This window comes from Mus caroli, unplaced genomic scaffold (genome assembly GCF_978045245.1).
Source record: "Mus caroli unplaced genomic scaffold, Mus_caroli_1 scaffold_8, whole genome shotgun sequence".
Classification (NCBI taxonomy): Eukaryota; Metazoa; Chordata; class Mammalia; order Rodentia; family Muridae; genus Mus; species Mus caroli.
Window position 1 is genome coordinate 58,554,685 of NW_028227263.1, and position 25,817 is coordinate 58,580,501.

The 25,817-nt window shown below is 36.8% G+C and overlaps 1 protein-coding gene across 7 annotated transcripts in view; it reads right to left on the bottom strand.

Annotated features, from left to right (window-relative positions):
- Grm5 (glutamate metabotropic receptor 5) overlaps window positions 1-25,817 on the bottom strand; it is a 506,948-nt gene that overhangs the window by 132,938 nt on the left and 348,193 nt on the right. For all 7 annotated transcript variants that reach the window (XM_029479683.2, XM_021167179.3, XM_021167178.3 and 4 more), the window contains one exon: window positions 5,003-5,238. In XM_029479683.2, the coding sequence (XP_029335543.1) occupies window positions 5,003-5,238 (236 nt within the window). The remainder of the gene's footprint in view (window positions 1-5,002; window positions 5,239-25,817) is intronic.

The following is a 25,817-nucleotide window of genomic DNA, read 5'->3' on the forward strand; positions in this document are numbered from 1 at the left end:
CCTTTATATTTTTGCTCTTAAATTCTAAAGGCTCTTTCTTTCAAATAATCACTTGCTCTCAAAAGTCTACTTTTTTATGTCATGTTTTCAGTTTGAGAGATGCCTAAGTGTTCTGAACAATAGCTGCAGCACTAATGGATATTTTGAAAAATAAATTAAAAACGGACTGATGACCTGAGCTCATTTTTCAGGGCAGAGCCCTAAGTGGGAGGTAGCCAGGATTTGAGAAGTTAGAGAGAGAACACAACAGTTGAGGTCAGGTGGTCTTGCAGAAAAACTAGGTCTTATAATAAGCAAGCTTATTAAGAAGCACAGCATCAGGAGAGAAATGAGACAGAGTCAGTGGGAAGTATCATACAATGGTATAAAGTCAAAAAGAAGCTAAACCAAACAATGCTGCACAAGGCTAGTACAGGGTTTTTCAAGAACATTACAGATAAGGCACACAATAGCCTTGGAACTTATAACCATAGTCCTGTAAGGAAGGGCAAACTGGGTTCTTAGGATCAGAAGCTACCACTCCTCCAAGGCTCTGGGCCCTGGCCATTACTGTTTCTGTCAAACATGTTCCTGGTTTTAAAAAAGGAACTGCTTTTCTTTTTCATATGTTAGGGTCTCAGGGAAAGCCCTCAAAAATAATGGTATACAATTCTGATAACTTAATAACAATTAGCATAGTCTAAATAACTCACTCATCTGTAACCCTTATAAGACACATTTACTAGAAAGAATGTATACATCAGCTAGAACTTTATTGTAACAGATCTACAAACATTTCTAGCTCCTGAACACACTTTTACATATGTAATCAATAAGGTAGTAGATACAGTAAATACTTATGTGTGGCTGCTGTTGCTATTTTCTTTGTAGTAACAGTGTCTGGCAAAGTAACTGTATCAATTGCTGTATCAATTTGCTTTAAATGCAAAGTAGTTAATGGTACTATTTGTACTTTTAATATCATTGATTTATATAACAATACCAAATCCTATGATTGTAATAATTCTTTAAAAGATATTTTAATTTACTAACCACACAGCCTGTGAATGAATATATACTAGGAAGTTCAAGTTCATGACACCAAAGGAGTCATTTTCATTAATTTCTAAAATTTTAATTTATTTGTTTACATCCAAAATATTGCCCCCTCCTGATACTGCCTTCCAGATTTCTTCACCCCAACCCTCTCCCCTTCACCTCTGAGAGGATGCTATCCCCTACCACCTGCATCTGCCTTCCCTAAGGCATCAAATCTTTACAGGATTAGGTGTACTTTCTCCCAGGAGCAGGAGCAAGGGCTGAGGCCAGACAAGGTAGTCTACAAGAGGAGTTATCAGTTACTATGTGCAAGCAACTAAGTTGTGAAAAGCTTTAGATTTAAACCAAGAAAACCTATAAAGAAACTCAACTTGTACCCCAGAGGGTACCCCATTGTTTCATTTTTCAAATTGGGAGGTTCAGTTATTGTTGTAATACTACTTGGGTCTAACAGCAATAAAGTGATACTTGTTCCACTATGTTTATTAAATATTTTCTATAGATACAATGTGTCTAGGAATTTGGAAAATAAAGATAAAGAAGAAAGTCTTTAAAATTTAGGAGTCTGTAGGATGACTATAAAATGTTTACATGCTGATAAAAAAAGATGAAAATTCTTTGTAACACAACAGGAAAGAATTCTGTAGACTGCAGCTGCCTGTGTGGATAATGAATGGACAATTGTTACCAATGCCTTGAGTGATTCTCTTTGTGAAGAAATAACTATATCAGCAATTTCCCATTCAAAAGGTGAGCACGCCTCTCCAAAGGTAGCATAATCACAAATGACTAAGCAGCTTATGTATTAAATGGTTAAATGTTTATTTTAATATGAGGAAGTGCTGAGGAAGTAAAGATATAAAGACAGATGTCCTGTAACACAGTGGCAAACAATGATGTATGCAAGGAATGCATTTTGGAAAATGATGGACTAGAAGTTATGAGCAGATAGGACAGAGCTAGGAGTAAGACATGTCAATTTTCAAGTTATTGTATGACAAAACCCAGCAAAAAGTAAATGAAGGAAGTAGAATGGGACATAAGTGCTTTCAGTGAGAAGAAGATAACATAGTGATTAGAAATTCTAAGAAATGGGCTCAGCAGAGAGGTCAAGGAGACCACAAGAAAACCTACACAACAACTAACCTGGGCTGATGGGGACCTTCAGTGATTGAACCAAAAACCAGGGAACATGTATGGAATTGACCAAAACCCTATACATGCATATAACAGTTGTGCAGCTTGGTCTTCATGAGGGATTCCTAACAGCTGAAGCAAGAGCTGTCTCTGATTCTGTTGCCTGCTTTGGGGATCATTCACTGCTACTGGAAAGCCTCTTCTTTCTTCAATAGGAGAAGATACATCTAGAATTATTGCAAATTGAGATTTTAAGGCTGATACCCATGGGAGGCCGCCCCTTTACTGAAAATAAAGGAGGAGCAGATGGCAGGGGAGGGGAAGGGAGAGAGAAGGACTGGGAGGAGAGGAGGAAGGGGAAACTGCAGTGTGGGTATGAAGTAAATAAATTAGTTTATTAATTAAACTAAAGGTGGTATTTTAATTCTGGGCATGCTGTCGCCATATTCAACCTAAAATAAGATAATTTTCATTAATTTTAGATGGAAAATAAAATCATATATTAGTAGGTGAATTTACAGATGACAATCTCCTAATTATGGGTAGAACTGTGAAAATGTAAAACTTTTATGAAATATTTTATTTGTCATTTCTGTACTAAAACCTAAAAATGAATATCCTATAGAAGAATAACTAACTAACTAACTAAATAAATAAATAAATAATAGATTTAAGTTTATATGAAAAAGAAGAAGACAAAGAAGAGGAAATGGAAGAGGAAGAGGAAGAGGAGGAAGATGAAAATGAAGAAGATGAGGAGGAGGAAGAATAAAAGGAGTGGGAAGGAGAAGGAAGAGGAAGAAGAAGATGAAGCAGAGTCAGGGGAAGGAGAAGGGAGAGAAGAAGAAGGAGAGGACTCAGGAGGTGAGAATACAGAGATGCTCTCTCTATGTCACTGCCAAGGTACCTGCATACTCACCTATCTACAAACACAAAAGAGAGGATTATGCTCTTCAAATCTGGAAAGGAGTGTGTCATTTCAAAAGTTGGTAGAAATATAAAAACGCCAAAATTATGAAGCATCACTGGAAGAGTTGCTGGTTCTCAGTTATTTTTTTCATAACAATTAAAACAAAAAACAAAGGAAATGAACAAGCCTTTGCAGATTTAGGAAAGAGAGGGCAGGAAATTAAACAACAGAGATGTGAACATACCCTTAGCTCATTCTTCTATGATTTTGGGTTTGCAGTGACCAATGCAATTTTCTACATTCCAGCTTTCCTTCCATGCTGTCTAGTTGTATGTCAGCTTGATCCAGTTCAGTTATTTTCGAAGAGAGTACTGCACTTGAGAAATTGCATGCCTCCCCCCTCCATCATATTTGCCTGGGGGTGAGCCTATGGCACATTTTCCTTATTGATAGTTGATGTGGGAAGTCCCAGCTCACTGTAGGTGGTGCCACTCTTGGGTAGGAGGTCCTGGGGTGGATAAGCACTCAGAATGACTAACCTAGTAAGCAACATTCCTCCATGGTCTATTTGGCAGTTCCTGACTTTAGGTATTGACTTTAGGTATTGACTTATTTCCCTGACTTCCCTCAATGAAAATGCTAAATAAACTCTTTGCTCCTCAGGTTGCTTATGGTTCTCATGTTTCATCACAACAATAGAAACCCTAGGTAAAGCATCTTACCTCCCTCTTACCTTAATAAGAACCAGAATAAGGTGGTTAAGTACTTGTTTTCTCAAATAATGATAAAGGAAGCACAAACTATCACTACTATATCCATTATTTGATGAAGAGAATGAACTAATAGCAAAACACTAGATGCATATGACCTAAGAGAAAGGCTGCTTTACGAACTCACTGTTTTTCTTATTTGATACAGGAATGTGGCAACCCATCTGTGGACTAGAATTGGAGTTCCAATGCCAAAGGATGATACAAGCTAGTGTTCTCACAGGATGAACGAAAGTAACGACATCTGTGACATTTATTTTCCTTGCAAATGTATGTCTTGTTTTTGTTGCACAATGTGGGATAAGTCATTCTCCATACACTCCTTATCAATTATAACAAAGCTTTTGTGAAATTAACTTACATATCAATAATCAAAATTAGCTATGCCTGGTTATTAAAAATCAAGGAAGGATTTTAGGATGTGGTACACACAACTATATACTTGTCTAAGCCTTATGTCACTCACATCATAGACAACACAGAACTTAGTTTTTGAGAGCAGTATTACCTTACTTCTAAGGTGCTTAAGTTTTGAAGATAATGAACCTTCCACAGCATAGAACCCTAATAACTAAAGCAATAACTTGTCACATTGTTTAACCTTTGTAAGTACTTGCTTAATGATTGAATAATTGTTTTGATACAATTATTCTTCCTAAAGTATTATAATTATATACATCAAACTTACTGTTACCATTTCTGGTTTATTTATTGCAGTAGGAAATAGACCTGCTCTCTGACTTTTATTCACTCATTCTTTAGACATATGTTCCATTGCCTAACCATTCAAGATGACAGAAATGCATACAACAGAACCCCTGTCTTCAGAGATGTCAAGAGGGGTTTCAGTCTGGAGCTAATTCATGTGATGCTTCTAGCACAGTGCCATGCAGAAACACATTTAATTTTTTTAATGCTATAAATAGTTGTAATTTAATTATTTTAAATCTCAATAGAGTAAACACTTGCTTAGATATGTTTTGGCCAGTGAGAATAAAACCTGCTTATCACCATTAGGTAGCAATACCCACTCTGTTTATGTAAGAGTCCTCCACAGTAACAAATGATAGTCTATCCCCATGACACAATTCACACAAATTGGAGACTTAGCCTTATCCACTTTAAATGAAACAATAAATCGGCTTACTGTTGCAAGTCTTGTTGTACTTGCTGTTCTCCTGTGCAAACCCTTCTAGCCGGCACTGAAAACGATGCTGCCAAAATTCTTGAAACCAAGGGTTTCTGAGGTTTGTTTCTGGCCGGAGTTTCAGATAATAATCATCAAACCACTTGACATCAGGAGACTGGAGCTTGATTGTAATTCCACCGACAGCTTCTCGCTGATACCCATCTGTCACGTCATACCTGTCAGCCCAGCCATCACTGTGGAAACAAGCAAAAACAGGTCCCTCAGCTTAGAGCAGAAATATTCTGGGAAAATGAATTTTTCCAGTTTGAGAAACTAATTGTAAAATGACTATTAACAGGCCTCATGAAGACCATGCATTGTATGCCAGAGGTAACTGGTACCTATCAGCCTGTTAGAAGTAAAAGCAAAGGAAATACCATGATGGAAAATGTGGCTTCAGACATCAGAATACAATAATCTTACCTTTGAATTGTATAAGAGAAGCTAATATTTTTAACAGGATTTCACAAATTATAAAATATAATGCAAGTTTCACAATTTTACTCTGCATAATTTTCCTGGATTTTAATATATCAAATTAATGGGAATAACAAAATTGGGATTAAAAATTAGAAAATATTTCCAAAACATACACAGTATTCATTAAAGTATACTACTGCATGATATTATTGTTATTTATACAAGAGATAAAAATTATAAGTGTTAAAATAACTTGTAAGTAGTCATCCTGTGACTACAGTACATATGCTCCTTTCCAGCCTGTGTACATTCAAATTCATTTAAACATATACTTAAAATCATGTATTTGCATAACTTCAAAAATTAAATGATGGGATACCAATGACAGGGAGAGGGAAGGGACCCTTCACTTCATAAATTTACTCTCACCATGAGAGAACAGAAAGAATGAGGAAAAGTATTATAAATTTATGTAGAAAATAAAGGAAATATACCATTGTAAATAAACACAAGAAAATACACTTGAGTTAAATGGTATGTCTTGTAGCAGTAGTAGAGGAGATATTGATTTATCTATTCCCCTTTCCAGTGCAGCACAGAGCTGGTGGTGGGCATCTTCTGCACCAAGTGATGCTGTCCTTTCTTAAAAGCATGGAAGACTTCTTTGAGGAAATATATACTCCAATAGAACTTTGACAGTTTAATAAAAGAACACAAAAGAAGTGAAGCGGTAATGCGGAGGGATCTGAGGGGAAGAGCAGAGTGGTGCCTGGTCTGTAAAGCAGGAAGATATTTGAATTCTAGCAGCTGGTGGAGGATAAAGATTTGCATTATGATCCATTGTTTACCTCATCTATTTTATTTTCCACTGAATAAATGTTTTGCTCAGTAAAATAATATGACTGTAAAACCAGTAATGGAGTGAGTATTAGGTAAGTTATTAAAATATAACAAATGCATGAATATTTTAAAATATGATATGCTATATCAATTCTGATTTAAATATTGATAATTATGATTTTCTGCAAAGGTCATAGATTATCCTTAGTGTATTCCAGAAGTTACCCACAATGATGTGAGCTCTTTCTCAACAAAAGGGTGGAAAGGGAGAAAAAGAAGTAAGCAAGCCAAATCAGCCAATTTTTCCCCTAAGGCCATTTAGATGACGTTTCTTATTAAAAGCTATCTGTAGAGTAATTAAAAAAGTAATAACTTTGTGACAGATAGGGGAAGTGGAAGGAATGCTGAGAATTTTGTCCCAGTGTTGAATCTGAATACTTCACACATTATCTTCTCTCAAGTGTCTCTTTTTCAGCTGCAGACGATTTTATTTAAAGCTGACAAGTTGAAGTGAAGTGGGCTTGTTTGCCTCCTTCCCTCCCTCTGTTGTAGCTGATAGGAGAGTGTGGGTCTCCCTGGCACCCAGGAGCTGTATGGGCGAACTGCAAACAGGACAGGAAGCTCTGTCTGTCAAGCAGAGCCCCATTCTCCCTGGATATGTGAATTCAAATTGTTCTTTTGGTTAATGTTAGCTCAGTCTTATGTAACACTATGATTATGAATGTTATATAAAATTGTGAGATGATAATGGGCTCAATTTACTCTTCACAATCCATTCATTGAATTTAATGGAGTTTGCAAAAGGCTGGTTTTGATAAACTCTCTTGTGGGTAATGTTTCCATAGATGAAAGGTATCTGGATCCAAGAATGTTAATTGGCTCATCTTTTGACTCTCTTCTTTCACGTTTTGTTTTGCTCAGGTGTAAATCTCTAACAATTTTGGGGGAAAAATGATGTGTTACCATTAGCCTTGTTAGCTCACGCTATAAACTTAAAGTTATTTTGATCCAGTTATTTCCAATTTATAGTAAAATGAAAAAAAATACATCATTGAGTTAGAGTAGAAACTGAAAATTCTCAATAACGATGAGCTAAACAGGGTCATTATTTTTTAACTTATTAAGAATGTCTGCCAGGTAAGTCCCCAGAAAGAATAATTTATGCTGAAAATGTTCTGTGCATACAGTTATTACTTATTACGATGGTTACAAATGGGCTGTCAGATTTCTCTAAAATGACAGAGCATTTCAAACAAGGAATGAAAAGAATCTAAAACATAAAATACATGTTAAGGAAAGCCAAAGCTTTCCTTTTCATCACCCAGTTCTTTTTCTGCTTTGAAAATATGGTCTTCAACATGATGGTGCCATATTAATGCTTCCAATGATGCACATTTTACCACAACAAGCAGAAAGGGAAAGAAAAATAAGGACATGCATGCCACACTTTAAGCACTTTTAAAAGACTTATTGAATATCTGTCTGTCTGCCTATCTATCTATTGTTTATTTTTCTCACTAGTGGGCATTTTTGCTCATCATGTATAGTCTATTCCACTTGTGTTCCCCTGGTATATATTTCAGCAGCATAACACTTTCCCAGTGTGTCCAAAGACTTGGGTTTGAGTCTCAGCAGTATGTATTTGCAAATTCAACTCCATTAGTTATTAATGTTGGATTACTTTAGAGTTATCAACAAATATGGATAGAGCTTTAAAATCATAGTGGCCTGACATGATATTCTCATTTGAGATTGAAGGAGATGTGAGTTCTCACAAATGAAAGTCTCTTTTTCATACTGTATTTACTTTCAGAAAGTCCATGTTTTTACAGGCTTTAGTGTTGAGTTTGCTGTGAAGGTTAGCCAGTATGAGAAAAAGCAGTCCAGGCAAAACATATCAAGTCATATTTTGGTGTTATTAACAGGGAAATTAAACAAGTTAGCTTAGAGTGCTAATATCGGTTCCAGCTCTAGTACTATTAATGGTTATTATAAATATAAAGGTTTTGTGTCTTTTATCTGGGAACTGAATGATCCAAGGTGGGGTAGAAACTTCCCATTAAATTTTTACTATAACATAAGGCTGTGTGATCATTAGTTAATGAAAATATTGTCACTAGTTGCTTAGAACAGCCTAAAATATATTGTCCATTAAAAAAGTCAGTATTACACTGGACCACCGACCAGACAGCATACACCAGCTGATATGAGTCCACCAACACATATAGAGCAGAGGACCACCTGCTCAATCAGGTTTTGTGTTCAATCAGAGATGATGCATCTAACCCCTAAGAGACTGGAGGCCCAAGGGAGTTTAGAGGTCAGGTGGGGTGGAGGACATCCTTGTGGAGACAGAGGTGAGTGGGAAGGAGGTATGAGATGTGGAACAGTCAGAGGATGGATGGGGTGGGAGGAATAAAATCTGAAATGTAAATAAATAAATAAAAAGTCAGTATTTTCTGATTTAGAATTTGCAGCATATTCATAGAACATTGCAGTAAATAATAAGAATTGACTACAAATAAACTTTTCCCTTTTTTAAAATTGAGTAATTAATTTACATCCCAAATGCTGCTCCCTCTCCCAGTGTCCCCCTCAGAGAATTCCTCCTGCCCCCCTTGCCTTTGTCTCTGTGAAGGTGGGCCCCCTGGTTATCTCCCCACCCTCTGTAGGATTAGGTCCCACTGAGACAGGTCAAGGCTGCTTTCTGCTAGATATGTGTTGGAGGCATGTTCTTTTGTTGGTAGCTCAGTCTCTGAGAGTTCCCAAGGTCCAGGTTAGTTGACACTCTTGTTCTCCCTGCAGGCAGGATCAAGTGTGGGAAGAGACAGGAGAGAGGCCCAGAAGCCAGGAGAATTAATGGTAACACATAAGCTTTTAATTTCATCATTGTTCTTTTGATGTTTCTAGCTTTGGTTGGCCTGAAGTAACAGTGTCACTTCATCAACAGGAAGAAGGAAAACTTTCTAACTCACCAAAGTTTAACCGAATGGAAACTATCCATGGACCTACACCTGTTCTTAAAGAACCTCCTTAGTCGATATTTGAAGTTCTTCATTACTCTGAGATATATTTTAGTTTTCAGTGTGTGTGTGTGTGTGTGTGTGTGTGTGTGTGTGTGTTAGGGCCGGGATGCGAATATGCACACATATCAGTGCAGGTGGTTGTGGAATCCAGAGGAGGGCTGTGGGGCACTGGGCTATGCACAGCCAGGCTGGTCTCCAGTTGAGCTGAGATCTGAATCCTGATGGTGATAATTCACCTAAATGACATGGTAGGCGTTCCCTCATGCTCCTGGAACTCTGGCTCCTGCCTAAGTTACCGCCCCTACAGCCCCCACAAGAGAAGCATGTCAGTTAACTGCCCACTCCAGTTACACAATTAACATGATATTTTCTTCCTCAGCCATCCAGAGCAGACTGTGATGTGCTCATAAGCAAACCGTTGCAGGCATAACTTTTGCTATTCACACTATGCAAATATCCTCTGCTGGTGTTCTGCTCCTTTGTTATAATTACTACAGGTCTATTTCCACACAGGGCCTGCTGCCACAGATCCATCTGAGACAATGCCATCTCCTGGGACCTACAGACAAAAGCTGCCTTCCTCCAAAAATCTCATCTGACTGAAGGCTCCTGAGACAAGTGCTGAACCACAGAAGACAGACATGGGACTTTCCAGCTACAGATGGACTCTTGTGAAAGCCAAATGGCTAATGAACTTTGGGAAAAGTTATATGTTAGTGAAGAAAACATAATGTCTATCTAGATTAATTAATTGCTGTTCAAAATGGATGTTATTACCCTCAAATTGTACCTCCCATAGAACAACTGATTGATTGTATAATCTCTTGCATTCTCACCTCTTAACTCTCCTTACTACTCTGGCTTTGTTCTTCTACTTCTCTAGGCTATATTTTTTTTTTCTGATAATTCCACTCCATTCTAAATTATCACCACCAATGACACAGTCACATCAGTGACTTCCCCCCCTTTTTTTCTTATAAAAACAGAGGGGGATTGTGGGGCATTGAGCTATGCACAGACAGGCTAGTCTCCAGTTGAACTGAGGTCTGAACCCAGTGGTGATAATTCACCTAAATGACATGGTAGGCGTTCTGTCACATTCCTGGAACTCTGGCTCCTGCCTAAGTTACCACCCCATCCAGCCCCCACAAGAGAAGCATGGTCAGTTGTCATGTAGGCAATGGCCCAAGCTTCTGACCTTCAGGCTAAAGTCCTCCCCAGTTACCTAGCAACAGTGAAGACCGTAAAAAGGGCTGTTCAGCCCCACCTCGCTCTGTTACTTGTCTCTCTTACCTCTCACTCCTTTGTTCTCTTACCTCTCACTTCTCTCACTCCTCTCTCCTCTTTCCTTTCTTTTTGTCTTCTCCTCTCCTTTCTCCTCTCTCTTACTCTCTTTCTCTCTAACCTTTTCTCTCTCTCTCTCTCTCTCTCTCTCTCTCTCTCTCTCTCTCTCCTCTCTTCTCTCTTCTCTCTTTCTCCCTGTTTTCTATAACAAAGCGCTAAAACCATAGAATGTCTCTGCTCATCAAGGTCCCCTGCACTTGGAGGATGAGACAGACTTTCTCCTAATGAGTTGTTTCTAATCTCCTGTTAGAAGGCCTTCCTGTGCTCCAGTCAAGATCTGCTGCACTCACTCTCGTCATTGTTGGGAACCTCTTCCCTCATCCCTTTCTCCTATAACCCTGGGGCTTTAGCAAGGTAGCTTTGGGGATCCCAGGTAGGGCTGCCCCTTGCCACCCCCTGAAGAGTGGGTCAGAGGCTTGAATGCCCACCCAGGGCTGAGTGGAAAGTGTATGGCAGCTCTCCCATGCCTGACAGACCAGAGAATAGGTAAAACTATGGTGGGGTGTGGGTCTTCCTCCCTTTTTCCCCTGGGTCCCACTTTTTTGTTCCCAACAGAGGGTATTGAATAACTTACATATGGAGCAATAGGTATTTGTGGGCTGTGTGATGTGTATTATGGGAACAAAACTCAGGTTCTCAGAAAGCAGTATGTAATCTTAACTGCTGAACTCACACAAGCTCCTTATATCCCTTTATTTCTTTCCCCAAAGATTTTAAAAACACACTCTTCCTACAAAGATCTCACTTTCATTCTCATCCCAAGATAGTGTTATAGAAAATATACATTCTGGATCAACAATCTAACTTTCTTTTTTCTCTTTTCAAATTTATTTTTCATTATTTCCTCATAATTAACAATTCATGAAAGTTTGTTTCCTTTTAAAGGTTATTTTTCAAAGTTCTGTTTAGAAATGCCATTATATCACAAAACTCAAGAAGGTTAACAAACTGAAGGGCCCAAGTGGGGATGCCTCAATCCTACTTGGGAGAGAGAAGAAAACAATCATGGGAGTGGGAGGAAGGGGAGAGGGATCTGGTGGGAAAAGTGACAGGGAGGGGAATATGATCAGGTATTGGCAGTAGGGAGGGCAGAACGGGACTGAAACCCTGAGGGTCAGCAGAAAGAAAAGAACGTCAGGAGGGAGGACGTGGAGGGACCCTCTAGATTGTACCAGAGACCTGGGAGGTGAGAGACTCTCAGGACTCAAAGGGAGGAACATTAGATGAAATGCCCTACAATAGGGAATGGGAGCTTGTGGAGTCCACCTCCAGTAGAAGGACAGGGCATCAAGTGGAGGGATGGGGTTGCCATCCCACAGTCAAAACTCTGGTCCAGAATGTTTCTGTCTAAAAGAACTGCAGGGGCAAAAATGGAGAAGAAACTGAGGGAAAGGAGATCCAGTGACAGGCCCAAATTGGGCTTCAGCTCAAGAAGAGGCCCAAAGGTGATGCTATGGTATGCTTACAAACAGGAGCCTAGCATGACTGTTCTCCTAAAGGCCCATCAAGCAGCTGAGTTAGATGCAGATATTTACACCCCATTAATGGACAGAAGCTGGTGAGCCCTGTGATTGAATTAGGGAAAAGCTGGAAGAAGCTGAGAAGGAGGGTAACCTTATGAAAGACCAGCAATCTCAATTAACCTGGGCACCCAAGATTGGTCAGACACTGAGCCACCAACCAGGCAGAATACACCAGCTGATATGAGGCCCCCAACACATAGAGCAAAGGACTGCTGGGTCTTGACTCAGTGAGAGATGATATAACTAACCCTCAAGAGACTTGAGGCCCCAGGGGGTGAGGAGGTCTGGTGGTGTGTAGGCAGGGGATGAAGGGATGGGAGGGTGGTGGAAGAAATTCTCTTGGAGATGGGAAGAGGAGGTTTGGAATGTGGAAGAGTCAGAGGGTGGATTGGTAGGGGGATAAAGACTAGACTGTAAAAACAAATTGAAAGACTATAAAAAAAAATCTCTAAACCAAATGTCTATGTCAGTGCAAATACATTTCATTAAAATTATGTATATGGTATAAAAATGGCACTATATAATTTAGCCTTATCAGGATCTGAGTAATAAAATTATTTAATTATATTAAATTAGCTGTAAGGTATTATAGATCATATATAAATATGCATAATTTAATTAACTTAAACATCATATATTTTATGTATATACATACATAGCCTCAGAAAAATACTCATAAAATCACTTCATGTTTTAAAATATATTTACCCTCAAAATTTACATTGCAAAACATTGGAGAATCTTTAAGGGATACATACACACAAGAATAAGTAAAATCAATGAAGAAAAAAATTTCAAATTATCTAATGTTGAATAGAAGAGCTAAATAATTTTTTATTTTTTTGGCAAAATAGAGTTTCTGTTTTTATTTTTAGAATCAATATTTGTTTTAATTTATTGGTGTTATTTCTACCAAAAATAAATAAGAAAAACATATAGAGCACTGAATAAATGGATTGGTGTGTCTTAAGTGATAGAATCAATGTTGCACTCCTTACAAAAAATTGATTTAGCATGAATTTTGAGTGCCTCTTTTGTTCCAGTCCCTAAATCCCAGACCACACCCAGCCCAAATAATGAGCTCACTAATATGACCTGCCTAAATGGGCATAGCCATCTCTGATCCACTGGTATTTCTTCATTCTTCCTCTAGAATGAGCAAATTGACTCATAAACAGGCAACATATTAGGTTTCAAGTCCCTGAAGCATCATTTAAAGAAAATTACATTCCTGTCCTGCCTTCCCAACATTATTCCTTGAACAATTAGTATTCTAAATGCTTCTAAACTCATAGATACTACAATTGCTGTCTCTTGATGTATTTGTGCCAAAGGCTAATCACACATAATAGCTCAGTAGTTGAACTTTCAAACCACAACTTACTCCTTTCCTATAACTCAATATTATTCTTGGAAGGCATCTCATTGTGCTGTCACGATAAACAACATAAATATATTATCTTAAAATGCGTTCTAAAAGATTGAATGTCAGATACCTGAGAGACTATTACCAGAAGAAATAGTCATTAAAAATCCAACCAAGATTCCAAATTAGGGGATTTGGGGAAGGGCAATGTAGAGTTCTACACATACATATATTCTTACTCACTAGAGTCAGTGCTTCAATGTAACTTACAGAAACTGTTTAACTTCTAGAGTTATCACTTACCTCCTTTCCATTTTTTAAATACCACAGCATTCATTCAATTATTTTCCAAAATATTATTATGCAAATAATATAGGAAATTTGCAGATGGAATAAGGAGCAAGGGGGCAGAGTTCTTTTTCACGTTGGTATTTTTATAGTCTTTTTAATGTGAAAATTATTACATAGCTAGATTTGTTTATGATTTTTCAAGTAACCTACATTTGGGATATGTTTCTATCCATTTTGATGACTGATATATATTAAACATTCTGTAAATATTTAATGTAATTTATCATTTTGCTGGGGAGATGGTTCAGTTATATGGAACATACCTAATAGGTTCTGTGCTCTGGTTTCAAATGGCATCAACCCTCTATAAGATTAATATGCCTCATTAGAAAAATAGGTTTAAATGGTCAGCTTCTAGCACGTAGAATTCTTTTCAGGTGTCACATCCACTTACTTTTAGATAATAAAACAATAACATCATGAAGGTCTTATGGAATGGCTAAAAAAGTCAGTGATATCCATTCATGTGACCCACTCCTCTCCTTTTTCTACCTGATGCTATTAAAGTTAATAAGTGTATTCATTAGGTTGCAACTCAACTTTACTTTTCAGAATCTGTTCTCAACCCACATAATTAGTATAGAAGCTGGTATGCTACCCACGAGTAATAATCATCCTGCCAAATCTTTTACAAATAGCCTTTTAAAAGATATTTTTGATTTTTTTTATTCTAATAGTGGGAGTCTAATGTTGGTTGGGCATCCTCTTTACAGTATTCCTATTTTCTCCACTTGGGGGAATAAGGAAAATTTAAATCTCTAAACAAAATAGGAAAATAAAGAATGATTCAGAAATATTAAATAAAAGTCATAAAAACACACTAGACAGTAATGAATTATTAATTTATAACAGGAAGCAAAGTGCAGAATTGTTGAGCAAAATGTAAGGTTGTCCACTTAAAGCCAAATCATCTCTGGTATTTGAAAGTCTCAACCTTTCCCATTTTATAGGATTTACAATAGATAATAGAATTGGATTGTAGGATCTATAGCATAACAATCATGACAAAGAAGGGGACCTGAACTTGCTAGCTGTCTCATGTTAGATGAGTTTTATGCTGACTCTGCCCATTCTTCTATGGGATCAACAGAAAATATGTACTAACTTTACCTTACAGCTGAAGAAACTGAGGTTGGGAATCACTGAGTTATCAGAGATAAAAGCCTAGTTTTAGCTACTTTTCTCTAGTTGTTAGCAAATACCTGAAAATTGGCAAGTCAAGGAAAAAATAGTGACTTTGACTCACAGTTGCAAGGCACCAAAGCAGGGCAGGAGGAGTCTGGTAACATGGAGTCTATAATCAGGAGGCAACAGGAAATCTTCATGTTCACATCACAATCTTATCTTTTCAGTGTAGCATCCTAGTTCAGAGAATGCTACTACTACATATTTTTGTTTTGTTTTGCTTTGTTTTGTTTTGTTTTGTTTTGTTTTGTTTTGTTTTCCCCATTTGAAATAATCATATACTGCCTCCCAGACATGGCTAGAGATATATCTCATAGACTTTCAAGTCAACAATCAATGTTAACCATGACAACCTGAACTTCACTCACTTCCAAATTCAAGGACTTCTCATGTTTCATAAATATTTCATAGATCCTCCTCTGGCAAAGATAAAAATATGGGAAGTATTTCTTTAGGGATCACATTTAAAAGTCCAAATTAGAGTGTAGAGAACAGAGTACAGGATTAGGCATATGAACCCAGAGTTCTAGTAGAATTCTTAATCCGTGTAAACATATACTTCTTTTTAATATTGAAACATCAAATAGGTGCTGTTGAAAGGGAATTTGAAATTGTAACTAAGATCCCAAGTTAACTGACTCAAATGGAGAGATTGTTCTGAATGTCTATGGTCTGATCCAATGACCAGTGAAATGGGACCAATTCATGAAATAAATTAAAGAGGGCTTTGATAGCAAACTGTTACAGGTATGTTTGTTTGATAAGAAGAGAGTAGCATATGTATCAAAAGATAGCCTAGTCGGCCATCACTGGAAAGAGAGGCCCATTGGACACGCAAACTTTATATGCCCCAGTACAGGGGAACGCCAGGGCCAAAAAATGGGAATGGGTGGGTAGGGAAGTGGGGGAGAGGGTATGGGGGACTTTTGGGATAGCATTGGAAATGTAATTGAGGAAAATATGTAATAAAAATATTTTAAAAAAATAAAAAAAAGAAGAGAGTAGCATGCAATGAAATGCCAATGGATGGCAGGATTTGAGAACATATCTGGCTATTAATTGGAAAGAACATAGACATTCAAAGTCTCATATAAAAGGAAGTTAGTTCCATCTAAAAAGATTTTTCTTGAAAGCAGGTTTTTCATAAATCCTCCCGATAGAAGTGCAACTTGCCTATCATGTAACTCCACCAGTTTTTGAACCCTGAACAAAGGATGCAAACTTCCATGGGTAGAATTCTTAGGGTATAAAATGAATACATAAAATGGTATACTTCATAGGGTATAAAACCATAGAAGAATATTCACTAACAGAAAGTTATTTTTTAATCATCTACTAAGTCTATTCTACTTTCCTTTTTCTGGAAGATCAATCATGTAGATATTGAAAGATCCAATCTTGAGGTTCTGCTTTAGTGTGGACTACCTTCAAACACCAGAGAATATTGACATAAGAAAAAGTAAGTGAACCTGTTCAAATATCTGGAACACTACTCTGCTTTGGTGTTTGACTCTTGGTTAGCAGAAATTCTCCCTTCTGACTTGTCATTTTATGTCTCCAGAAATGTTCTCTCATTATGCACTTTATTACTTAGGAGAATCTGAGGAACATAATTTGAAAGATTACTCTGTATGTTATATGATCTTTGTGCATATAGCTGTCGGACTATAGCAGTCATGAGAAATTAGGCTATTGTGTGAAATGTTTATCAACTTAGCAACCAGAATAATTCCATGAAACTCAAGAAGGAAGAACAAAGTGTGGATACTTCATTCCTTCTTAGAATGGGGAACAAAATACCCATGGAAAGAGTTACAGAGACAAATTTGAGACTGAAGGAAGGACCATTCTGAGACTGTCTCCCTGGGGATCCATCCCATAAACAACCACCAAACCCAGACACTATTGCATATGCCAGCAAGATCTTGCTGACAGGATCCTGATATACCTATCTCTTGTGAGGCTCTGCCAGTGCCTGGCAAATACAGAAGTGGATGCTCACAGTCATCTATTGAATGGACACAGGACTCCAATGAAGGAGCTAGTGTACTCAAGGAGCTGCACGAGTCCGAACCCCTGTAGGAGGAACAACAATATGAACTAACTAGAGAACAGATTTTATGGTAAGAAGTAATATGGTTAATACTTTTTAGATTGAATGACAGACAACTCTAAGAAGTTTGCTTAACTCAATCATTTAAACAAAAGTGAAGAGAAATGTAAGATATTAAATGCCTGAGAATTAACATCAAGAACTCAGGGGTTGAGGAGATGGCTTTGTGGGTGTAGTGCTTACTACACAATAAGGAAGACCTGAGTTGGGATCCCAAGCACCTACATGAAGGCAGAATGTGAGAGCAACTGTATCCACAGCCCAGAAAGGACAGACATAGAAGAAACCTGGGTAGGTTATCTGACACATAACAAACATTAGGAATGAAAAATTCAAACTCTAAAAGGATACCGTAAAGTGGTTTATGAAAAATGCTTATAATAGTTTTAAAGAATTTTTAAAAATAAGCATGGTATAAAAGAAATATAATAAAATAAAATTAAACCAAAGAAAAATCAAATTTAAATAATTTAAATCTATTTGGTTGGGGTGGGGGCATATGATTTAATGGATTCAAGGGCCTTTAAAGAGAGGCTGACAACCAAGTTGGATCTCTGGAACTCATGCTAAAAACCCAGATGTGTTGGTGTAAATTTACATAATCTTAAAAGATTTACAGTGAGATGGAAGCTGAAGACAGGAGAATATCCAGAAATTTCCTGGGCCTGCTTGCCTGCAGTACAGTGTGCATCAGGAAAAACAAAAGACCCTAGCTCAAAAATGTGGAAGATGGGGACTGATTCACTAAAAATGTCTCCACACATGTGCATAGATATACACACACACATACATAGGTACACACATGTATGCATACACTTATACACACATTCACACAAAACATACACACTCATTTTCACACATGTACATACTCCTACATGGTACACAGGTGTGCATGCACACTGACACACACATTCTTGCAACATGCACAGGCACACACATATAAACACAATGTAAGTAGTTAACTAGCTGCTCTGAGAATTTACTCCTCATATTTAAAAGAGACATAGCACAAGTATTCCAATTTTTTTTCAGATAAATGAAAAGGGGTGACACTTTATAGCTCATTCTTGTTTTTCAGAGTGCTTTCTCTTTCTTAACAAATGATCTAGTCTTATTTGAAAATATTCATAACTTTGACCACAATATGAAAAGAATCTTGCAAAAGGAAAATTAGAAAAAAAGTTAAGTGTACAGGAAGACCAGCGGAATTCTATAATGTGTTTAATAGACTATCCATACTTCCCTACTATTCAAGAAAACCCCACCAGAGTGTTTTATCCAAGGTGAGGAACAAAAAAAATGAATCTGTATCTTGAGAAAAAGCTATTATTAGGGTGACATACTGTCTGAAATCTCAAGTGGCAATGAGACAACAATTAGCAAAATGCACAAAAACTCAGAGAAATAGAAAATTCTGATGAACACCACAGAAAATTTCTCATTAAATCCAATAGAAACTCAAGCGTGGTGACATATGACTATATTTCCAACACTGAGGAAATTAAGGGTAGATGGACTGCCATGATTTCAAGCTACCCTGGGCTTTATTGTAAGTTCCTTGCTAGTCTGTAAGATATTTTCTCAAGTTCACACCTCCAGTCTAATAGAAGCAAACATTATGGAAGATATGAAAAATGAAGTAGGAAAAATACAAATACAAATGAATTTCATTAAAACATTACAACATTGCTATTATAAAACAAATTGTGCATAGCCTATAAGCTGATAAGGTACTAAAAATTTAAATGGACATGCTTAGAGCAAATAAATCACAAATATATTAATTACTTAATTCAGCAAGACACTGACTGACTAGGAAGCCGAGAAACCCTGGTAAAGAAAGTAAATAAGCGTTTGTATTTGTTCTTCTGCGTTTGTAGAAATAACCAGTGAGCAAAATGTAGACAGCATGGGAGCCACAGGAATAAAAGAAAATGCCACAACAACAGCAAAATAGTGAGAATTAACATTTTAAAAAAATATATGTTTAATAACTTAAATTCAAAAGTTTAATTTTTACTAAAATTTTAAACATAAATGTGACACAGTTCAAGGGTTTTTGTTTGTTTGTTTGTTTGTTTCCGGTAAACTTCTAAAAGCTGTGTGCAAAGTTTTACTTCTTTTAGCAAGTTTTTACTGACTACTCTAATGAGTCTGGTGTGTAATGGGGAAAGTTATAGTAGAGTGAGGTCAGAGACTGAAGCAAGAAATCCTGCACTGATGAGGGCTGAGAGCCAACATTTTGTTGCTAATATTCTATAATGTACAAAGAAAGAAAACTTCAGCTGTATACATCTGCACAATCAGAACTGTTTATCCCGTAAGTGGACTTAGTCTAGTCAGACATTTAATTTAGAAGTTACTAATGAATTATTATTTAGTGTCATTACTAGACTGTAAAAATACAATAAAAATACAGGTAAAGGAGATATTGTTAATATCATACCAGTGTGTGAGAGATATGCAAAATAGATGATATCCTTTCAGAAAATTGAAAAGGAAATTACATATGAGAGGGTGTTCTTCATATTTCATCATGTTGGATCATCCCTTTTTTACTAGCACTAGTTTGTTTTCTTTTAAGATGCAATATTAAATTATCTACTCAACAAAGACTGAGTATATACATGGTGTAAACCATGATGGTTTGATGTGGTATAATTAGTTGGGGCTGAATGAAGATCTATGATTTTAATATAATCATTTATGAGGCATGAAGGTTTCAGTCAAAATTCAATGCAGAGAAGCCCCAAACAAAATAATCAGCACTATGAATGTAGACCAAGTATTTCAGCAATTCTACTTTGAACAAGTTATTAAAGTCAGCCTGGAGACACCTGGAGAGTTAAGGATAATTTATTTCTAAGAAGTTGGACTACATTTTCCCTCATTTTATCAGATTCGTTCTATTATAGATATTTTTTACTCTGAAAAATCCCATTTGTGCTTCTTTCATTCTCTCTAACTGGTTCAAATATACTGGCTGGTCATGCCCAGGTGCCCAGTTAAAGCAAAAGTCATGTTTCAGAGGAAGAAAGGGAATAAAAAATGATTAGAGAGATGTGTTTTACTTTTCATAGAAAACAGAAAACCAGATTCTGAGACAATAGGAAAGAAGGGTACTGCCAAATGTTTGATAATTTACTATCAATCTGTATTTTCCAACTAGAGGATGGCTCAGAGGTCTGAAAAACAGAGGGGAATTATCAAGCACTTTGGTGCTGTAGACTGTATGGCTGTTTAGAACAAGATGTAACTTTCCCAGCAATACAAGTGGAGAACCAACACATCTTACTCATGGGTTGCCTGCAAAGGAGAAAAAGATTCACTCATTTACAATTGGGTACCAGATACTGGTGCTGACACTTCCTGATCTCTACTGCATTGTAGATGGATGGGCATTTCCTACTTGAAAGCCACTCACCCCATGACCTTTGTAGTATCAGACTTTCAAAATCTCGTCCAGGCCATCTTTGTGGTGAACTTTTTTTTTCCTATACAAGGAACTCAGCAAGGAGTGTTGCCCTGAGTTATGACTTGGTATTTTTTCACCTGTTCTCTAAACATCTCTCATTTGGACTTCATCCTATGATTCTATTTACTGTTTTCTCCTAATTGCTGATAAATCTCTCTTCCTCCTTAGCCTAATTATTCTTCCAGAATTTCAATAGTTGCAGTCAGCTTTACCCAGGGGGATTTTCCAAAACAAGAGTACTTAGCATTTTATAGAAATCACTGCCCTAGGTCCCTTGGTATTGCAAACTTTATATGTCCCAGTACAGGGGAACAGAATGCCAGGGCCAGGAAGCAGGACTGGGTGGGTTGGGGAGCAGGGCAGGGGGAGGGTATAGAGGACTTTCGGGATAGCATTTGAAATGTAAATGAAGAAAATATCTAAAAAAAATTGTTAAAAAAAAAAGAAAGAAAGAAAGAAAGAAAGAAAGAAAGAAAGAAAGAAAGAAAGAAAGAAAGAAAGAAAGAAAGAAAGAAAGAAAGACTGCCCTGTCTGCTGGCTGTGATTTTTTAAATGAATGTTTCCTTTTCCCCTCCAGGGATCAATTAGAATTAGGGTATGGTTGGAGAAAAAAATGGGTAGGGTAATGTCACTTCCTTTTCAGAGTCAGCTCATAGTACTTACATTGACTTGCTTCCTGAGAAGCATTTGATCTTATGATCATTGCATTCATTATTGATTACTTTGACCAGGTGCTTCTAATCTCTCTTTGCATTGTCAGTGAAAGCTGTATAAACCAATCTAACAATTTTACACATCTGTTGCAACATATTTTTGGTTTTGTTAGCCTCTAAGCAAAGTACACACCTTTTTGTGTGTGTAAGTGGATGTTGTATGAATGTATGTAGAGGTAAAAGTTTGGCACTGCCTGCCCTTCTTAATTGCTTTTTATCTTATTTTACTAGTTAAATTCATTTTTGGCAATTTTATACATGGGTACATTCTGATGGCTCTTGACCCTACTTTATCCCTCTCTAATCCAGTCATGTCCTTTCCTCCATACTAGTATCTTTTCATGATTCATGTCTTTTTTTTCCCACTAGGTGCTCTTCTTATTTCTCCCTTTGTTTATTCAACACGGAGGCATCACTAATTTCACACATTTCCACAGGAAGAGAGAGATTGAGGCAGATCAAGGATGGACCATGGGAAAGTTGAAATGGACCTTTGATAAGCTGTTGTTGCACCTCACTCTTTACAGTTAACCCAGAGTCATGACAAGTGAAAATGGTACAGTCAATTAAATGTAGACCACAATCATGGTATTATCCAACATTATTGCTTTTGTTTGATTGCGTGGTCTTAGTCCTTCACAAAAGTAGGCCAGGCTGGACTGGAAGAGATGGATTAACTGTTCTTCCAGATGACCTGTGTTCTGTTCCTATGAACCACATGACAGCTCACAACTGTCTGCAATGCCAGTTCATTATTATCCAAATTCCATATTAGTTACCTTCCTATTCCTGTGATAAAACACTGACCACAAGACATATGGAAGAAAGGGTGAATTGGACTTATGGTTCCTGAAAAATGAGAGTCCATGATGGCAGAGCTGAGGAATGGTAGTTGGGGCAGAAAGCTGAAAACTTATATCTTGAACCTTTTTCTTGTTTTATTCCCTTCTTCTCGGATGTATCACCCAAGAAAAGGTGCATGGGAAGTGTCTCAGTTCCTTTCCCTGACAAAAGCATCACAAAGGAAAAGGGTTGATTACAGCTCATACTTTTGTTTACTGTGTAAGGAAGTCAAGGTAGCAGGGACATGAAGAACAGGACCCATCATCTTCACAACCAGGAAGTAGGAGTCTGCTCAGCTCCTTTTCCACTAATGTGGTATAGGATCCCAGCAAGGGAGTGGTGCATCCACAGTGAACATGCCACTCGACCTCAAGATAATCCTCAGCATCATCTCTATCTCCTGATATTTATGGTTTTGATGCTTCTTGGTCCATAATGTTCCCTTACCCTTACAGTGAGGGTGGCATCCCTTATTCTCTGTGTCTTGTGTAGCCAAAAGTCTCTGCATTCACCTCCATTCATTATATATATATGCTTAGAGTGTATTATATTAAGGCTTATAGTTGTGTTTGTCTATGAATATAAACATTTCACCTAATTTTCTGATGCAGTGTCTCTCATTGAATCTGGAATAGCCAGGTAGCAAGCGTCAACAATGTCTCCTCAGCAATAAGAGTACAGCTTCATGCTGCCTCACCTGACTTTTTATGTTGGTGCTAAGTATCCAAGCTAAAGTATTCATACTTGCATGGTAAGAACTTTACTAACAGAGCCAACTCCCCAGCCTCATACTTCCTCAGAAGCCACATAATGTCTTTTCCTTGTCATTTTCCTATTCTTTCTCCATGTTTGAGTACTTTCTATGCCTAGAAGATATATGTTTTCTTATTATTAATTCTCTATACTTCTTTAGGAATGCACTCCTGCTTGGTATTTTACTGTCTTTTTTTTTTCTGCTCTTCTAATATAATTATTAGTTGTATTCTCTTCAAGGTTGGGTGAGATCTTAGCAGTTAGAAAAGAAAAAGCAATTTTGTATCATGTACACCACCTGCTTAATTCCACCCTATAATATGCCAAATTGCTGCTTATATACATCTGTTTTAGTTCTGTGGCTCAGCACTTGTCTCTCTGACTACGAAACAAATGTTCCTTAATATTCAGTAGAGGAAATGAATAAAGCAATCATAAAATAGAACTTTGTTATTAGAAAGAGGAGGGAGAGATACTGACAATATGAATGAATGGGTAAAGATATTTGGAGCCTAGACTGAAGTTTAAGACTTGTATAGGATTTGAGAACAATGCTGATATTTTCTGTGATTGGAAATGTTAAGGTCTGTAATTTCATCAAGCTGTTATACATGAGCTAATTTGAATGACATGAACCCATGTAGGAGCAAAGATTAAGAAACAAAATATCCACCTAAGGAGAAACAGTATTATATACAAGAGTAAATATGGCCACCACAGGCTTTAAAGAAGAGGATATGGTAGGAAGTTTTTTCATTTTTACGTGCTTAGCACTGACAACGCTCAAGTTTCTATATAGACATCAGACACAAGATGGAAATTGAAATGCCGTATGAAAGCAATACGAAGAATTCCATCTTAACTATTTCCTCCATGGAGATGCAAATTCCTTCTAGAGATCTAAGCATTTGATAATGACTATTTGTCAGATGGTTCTCTCCAAACTGTTTTTCAACTGAATTAATTCACTACTTACCTAGTTAACTTTGTGTTTAAAATAAACCCACTTTGTTTCCTCTCGAGTTCCCTGTCTTACCATGTCTTCTCTTACATCATTCAGACTCGATAATTTGAACACATTTTCTCACATCTCTCATACAGCATTATGTAAAGATCCTTGCATGTAGTTGGTATTCTAGGAATGTCTATTGAGCTAACAAAAGGAGGAATTGTGATCACAAATACTGTGGAAATAAAAATTAAAATAGGTACCCATCCTTGAACTTACAGACATCCTCATATGAAAGGGAATCAAATGTAAAATGTGTAGACTGAGAATTGCAACTTCTGTCCAATGATCTCATTTGCAGAAGCACTGAACTTAATTGTATCATGGAAGTCAGCAATAGGCATCATTAATAAAGTCAAACTACTTAATCCTTAACAAAGTTACATTGTAGAACATGTAATTTAATGTCTTAAATATTATTATAGTTCTCTCATAAAATACCATCTGTCTAATTCAATGCTTCACTCTTCTAACTGATTGAGTTTGTAGTCATGATTGACTAGAGAGTTTTATTCCCAGGCCTTTCACAAGATTGATCAGGCTGTAAAAGTTTCTAAAGGGAATTATGCATTTAGTCTATAATGCATTATTTATTAACTTAAATATTTATAGACACACACTATATACTTATGACATCATTTCATAAAATGCAGTTTTTTCTATGTCTAACCTCGCAGACTTGGGAGGATTTTTATTTTTTTTAATATTTATACCTCCATGTTTATAAGATGAAAATCATAAAAAAATGAGCTAATAGTAACAAATTAATGATTACAAATATTATAATTCAGATATGTATATAAAGAAAAAACTTACATGTCACGTAAAAATGTCTTTCAGATTAGTTTTTGGTTGTGCTGGTAACTTTGGAATGAGTAAGTGAGTAAGTGAGTGAGGTTTAATGACTCTCAGGTCAAATGCTGTAGTAATGGGAATTTTCTCAATCACAAAAAATGATTACTTATCAATAAAAATTGATAATCTCTCAAAATTTGAAATTAACCTATTTAATTAATAAGTACTAGTTTAAAATCAACTATGTATCAGGCACAACCCTCGAAGCTTAAATTTAGCAGGTATTTCTTTTAAATAATGAGTAAATATAGTTCTGCAATTGTATAAAAGCTATTTATTTACATTTAAGAAATGAAAATAATCCAAGGACTTTTGATGAACATCTTGAAAAATACTCAAAAACTGTAAAAGTATAAATAAATAATTTGTTCTAGCTTTAATTTTCTTCTTTTTTTTCAGAAATACTTCACAGTTTTATTAGGACGGTCACCAGATTACTGCTGTAAAACTGCTTATAAAACCCAATACCTTCCAATAGATATTTTAAAAATAAACTCGCAGTTCATAAATGCTATTCTTTTTAAAAATTATTTTATTTATTTACATTTTAAAAGTTTTCCCCTTTCTGGTACCCACTCCACGAACCTCTCATTCCCCTTCCCTTTGCCTCTAAGAGGGTGCTCACCCACCCACTCCTACTTCACCTCTCTAGCAACCCCATTTTCTAGGTCATTAAGCCTCCACAGGACCAAGTGCATCCCTTCCCACTGAGGCCAGATAGATAAAGCAGTTCTCTGCCACCTTTGTAGCTGAGACCACAGTATGGCCCACATATACTCTTTGGTTGGTGGTTTAGTCTCTGGGAACTCTCAGGGGCCCAGTTAGTTGATATTGTTCTTCCTATGGGGTTGCAATCCCCTTCAGCTTCTTCAGTCTTTCCCCTAAATCTTCCATAGGAGACCCTGGGCTCTGTCCAATGGTTGAATGGTTGGCTGTAAATAGCTGCATCTGTCTCAC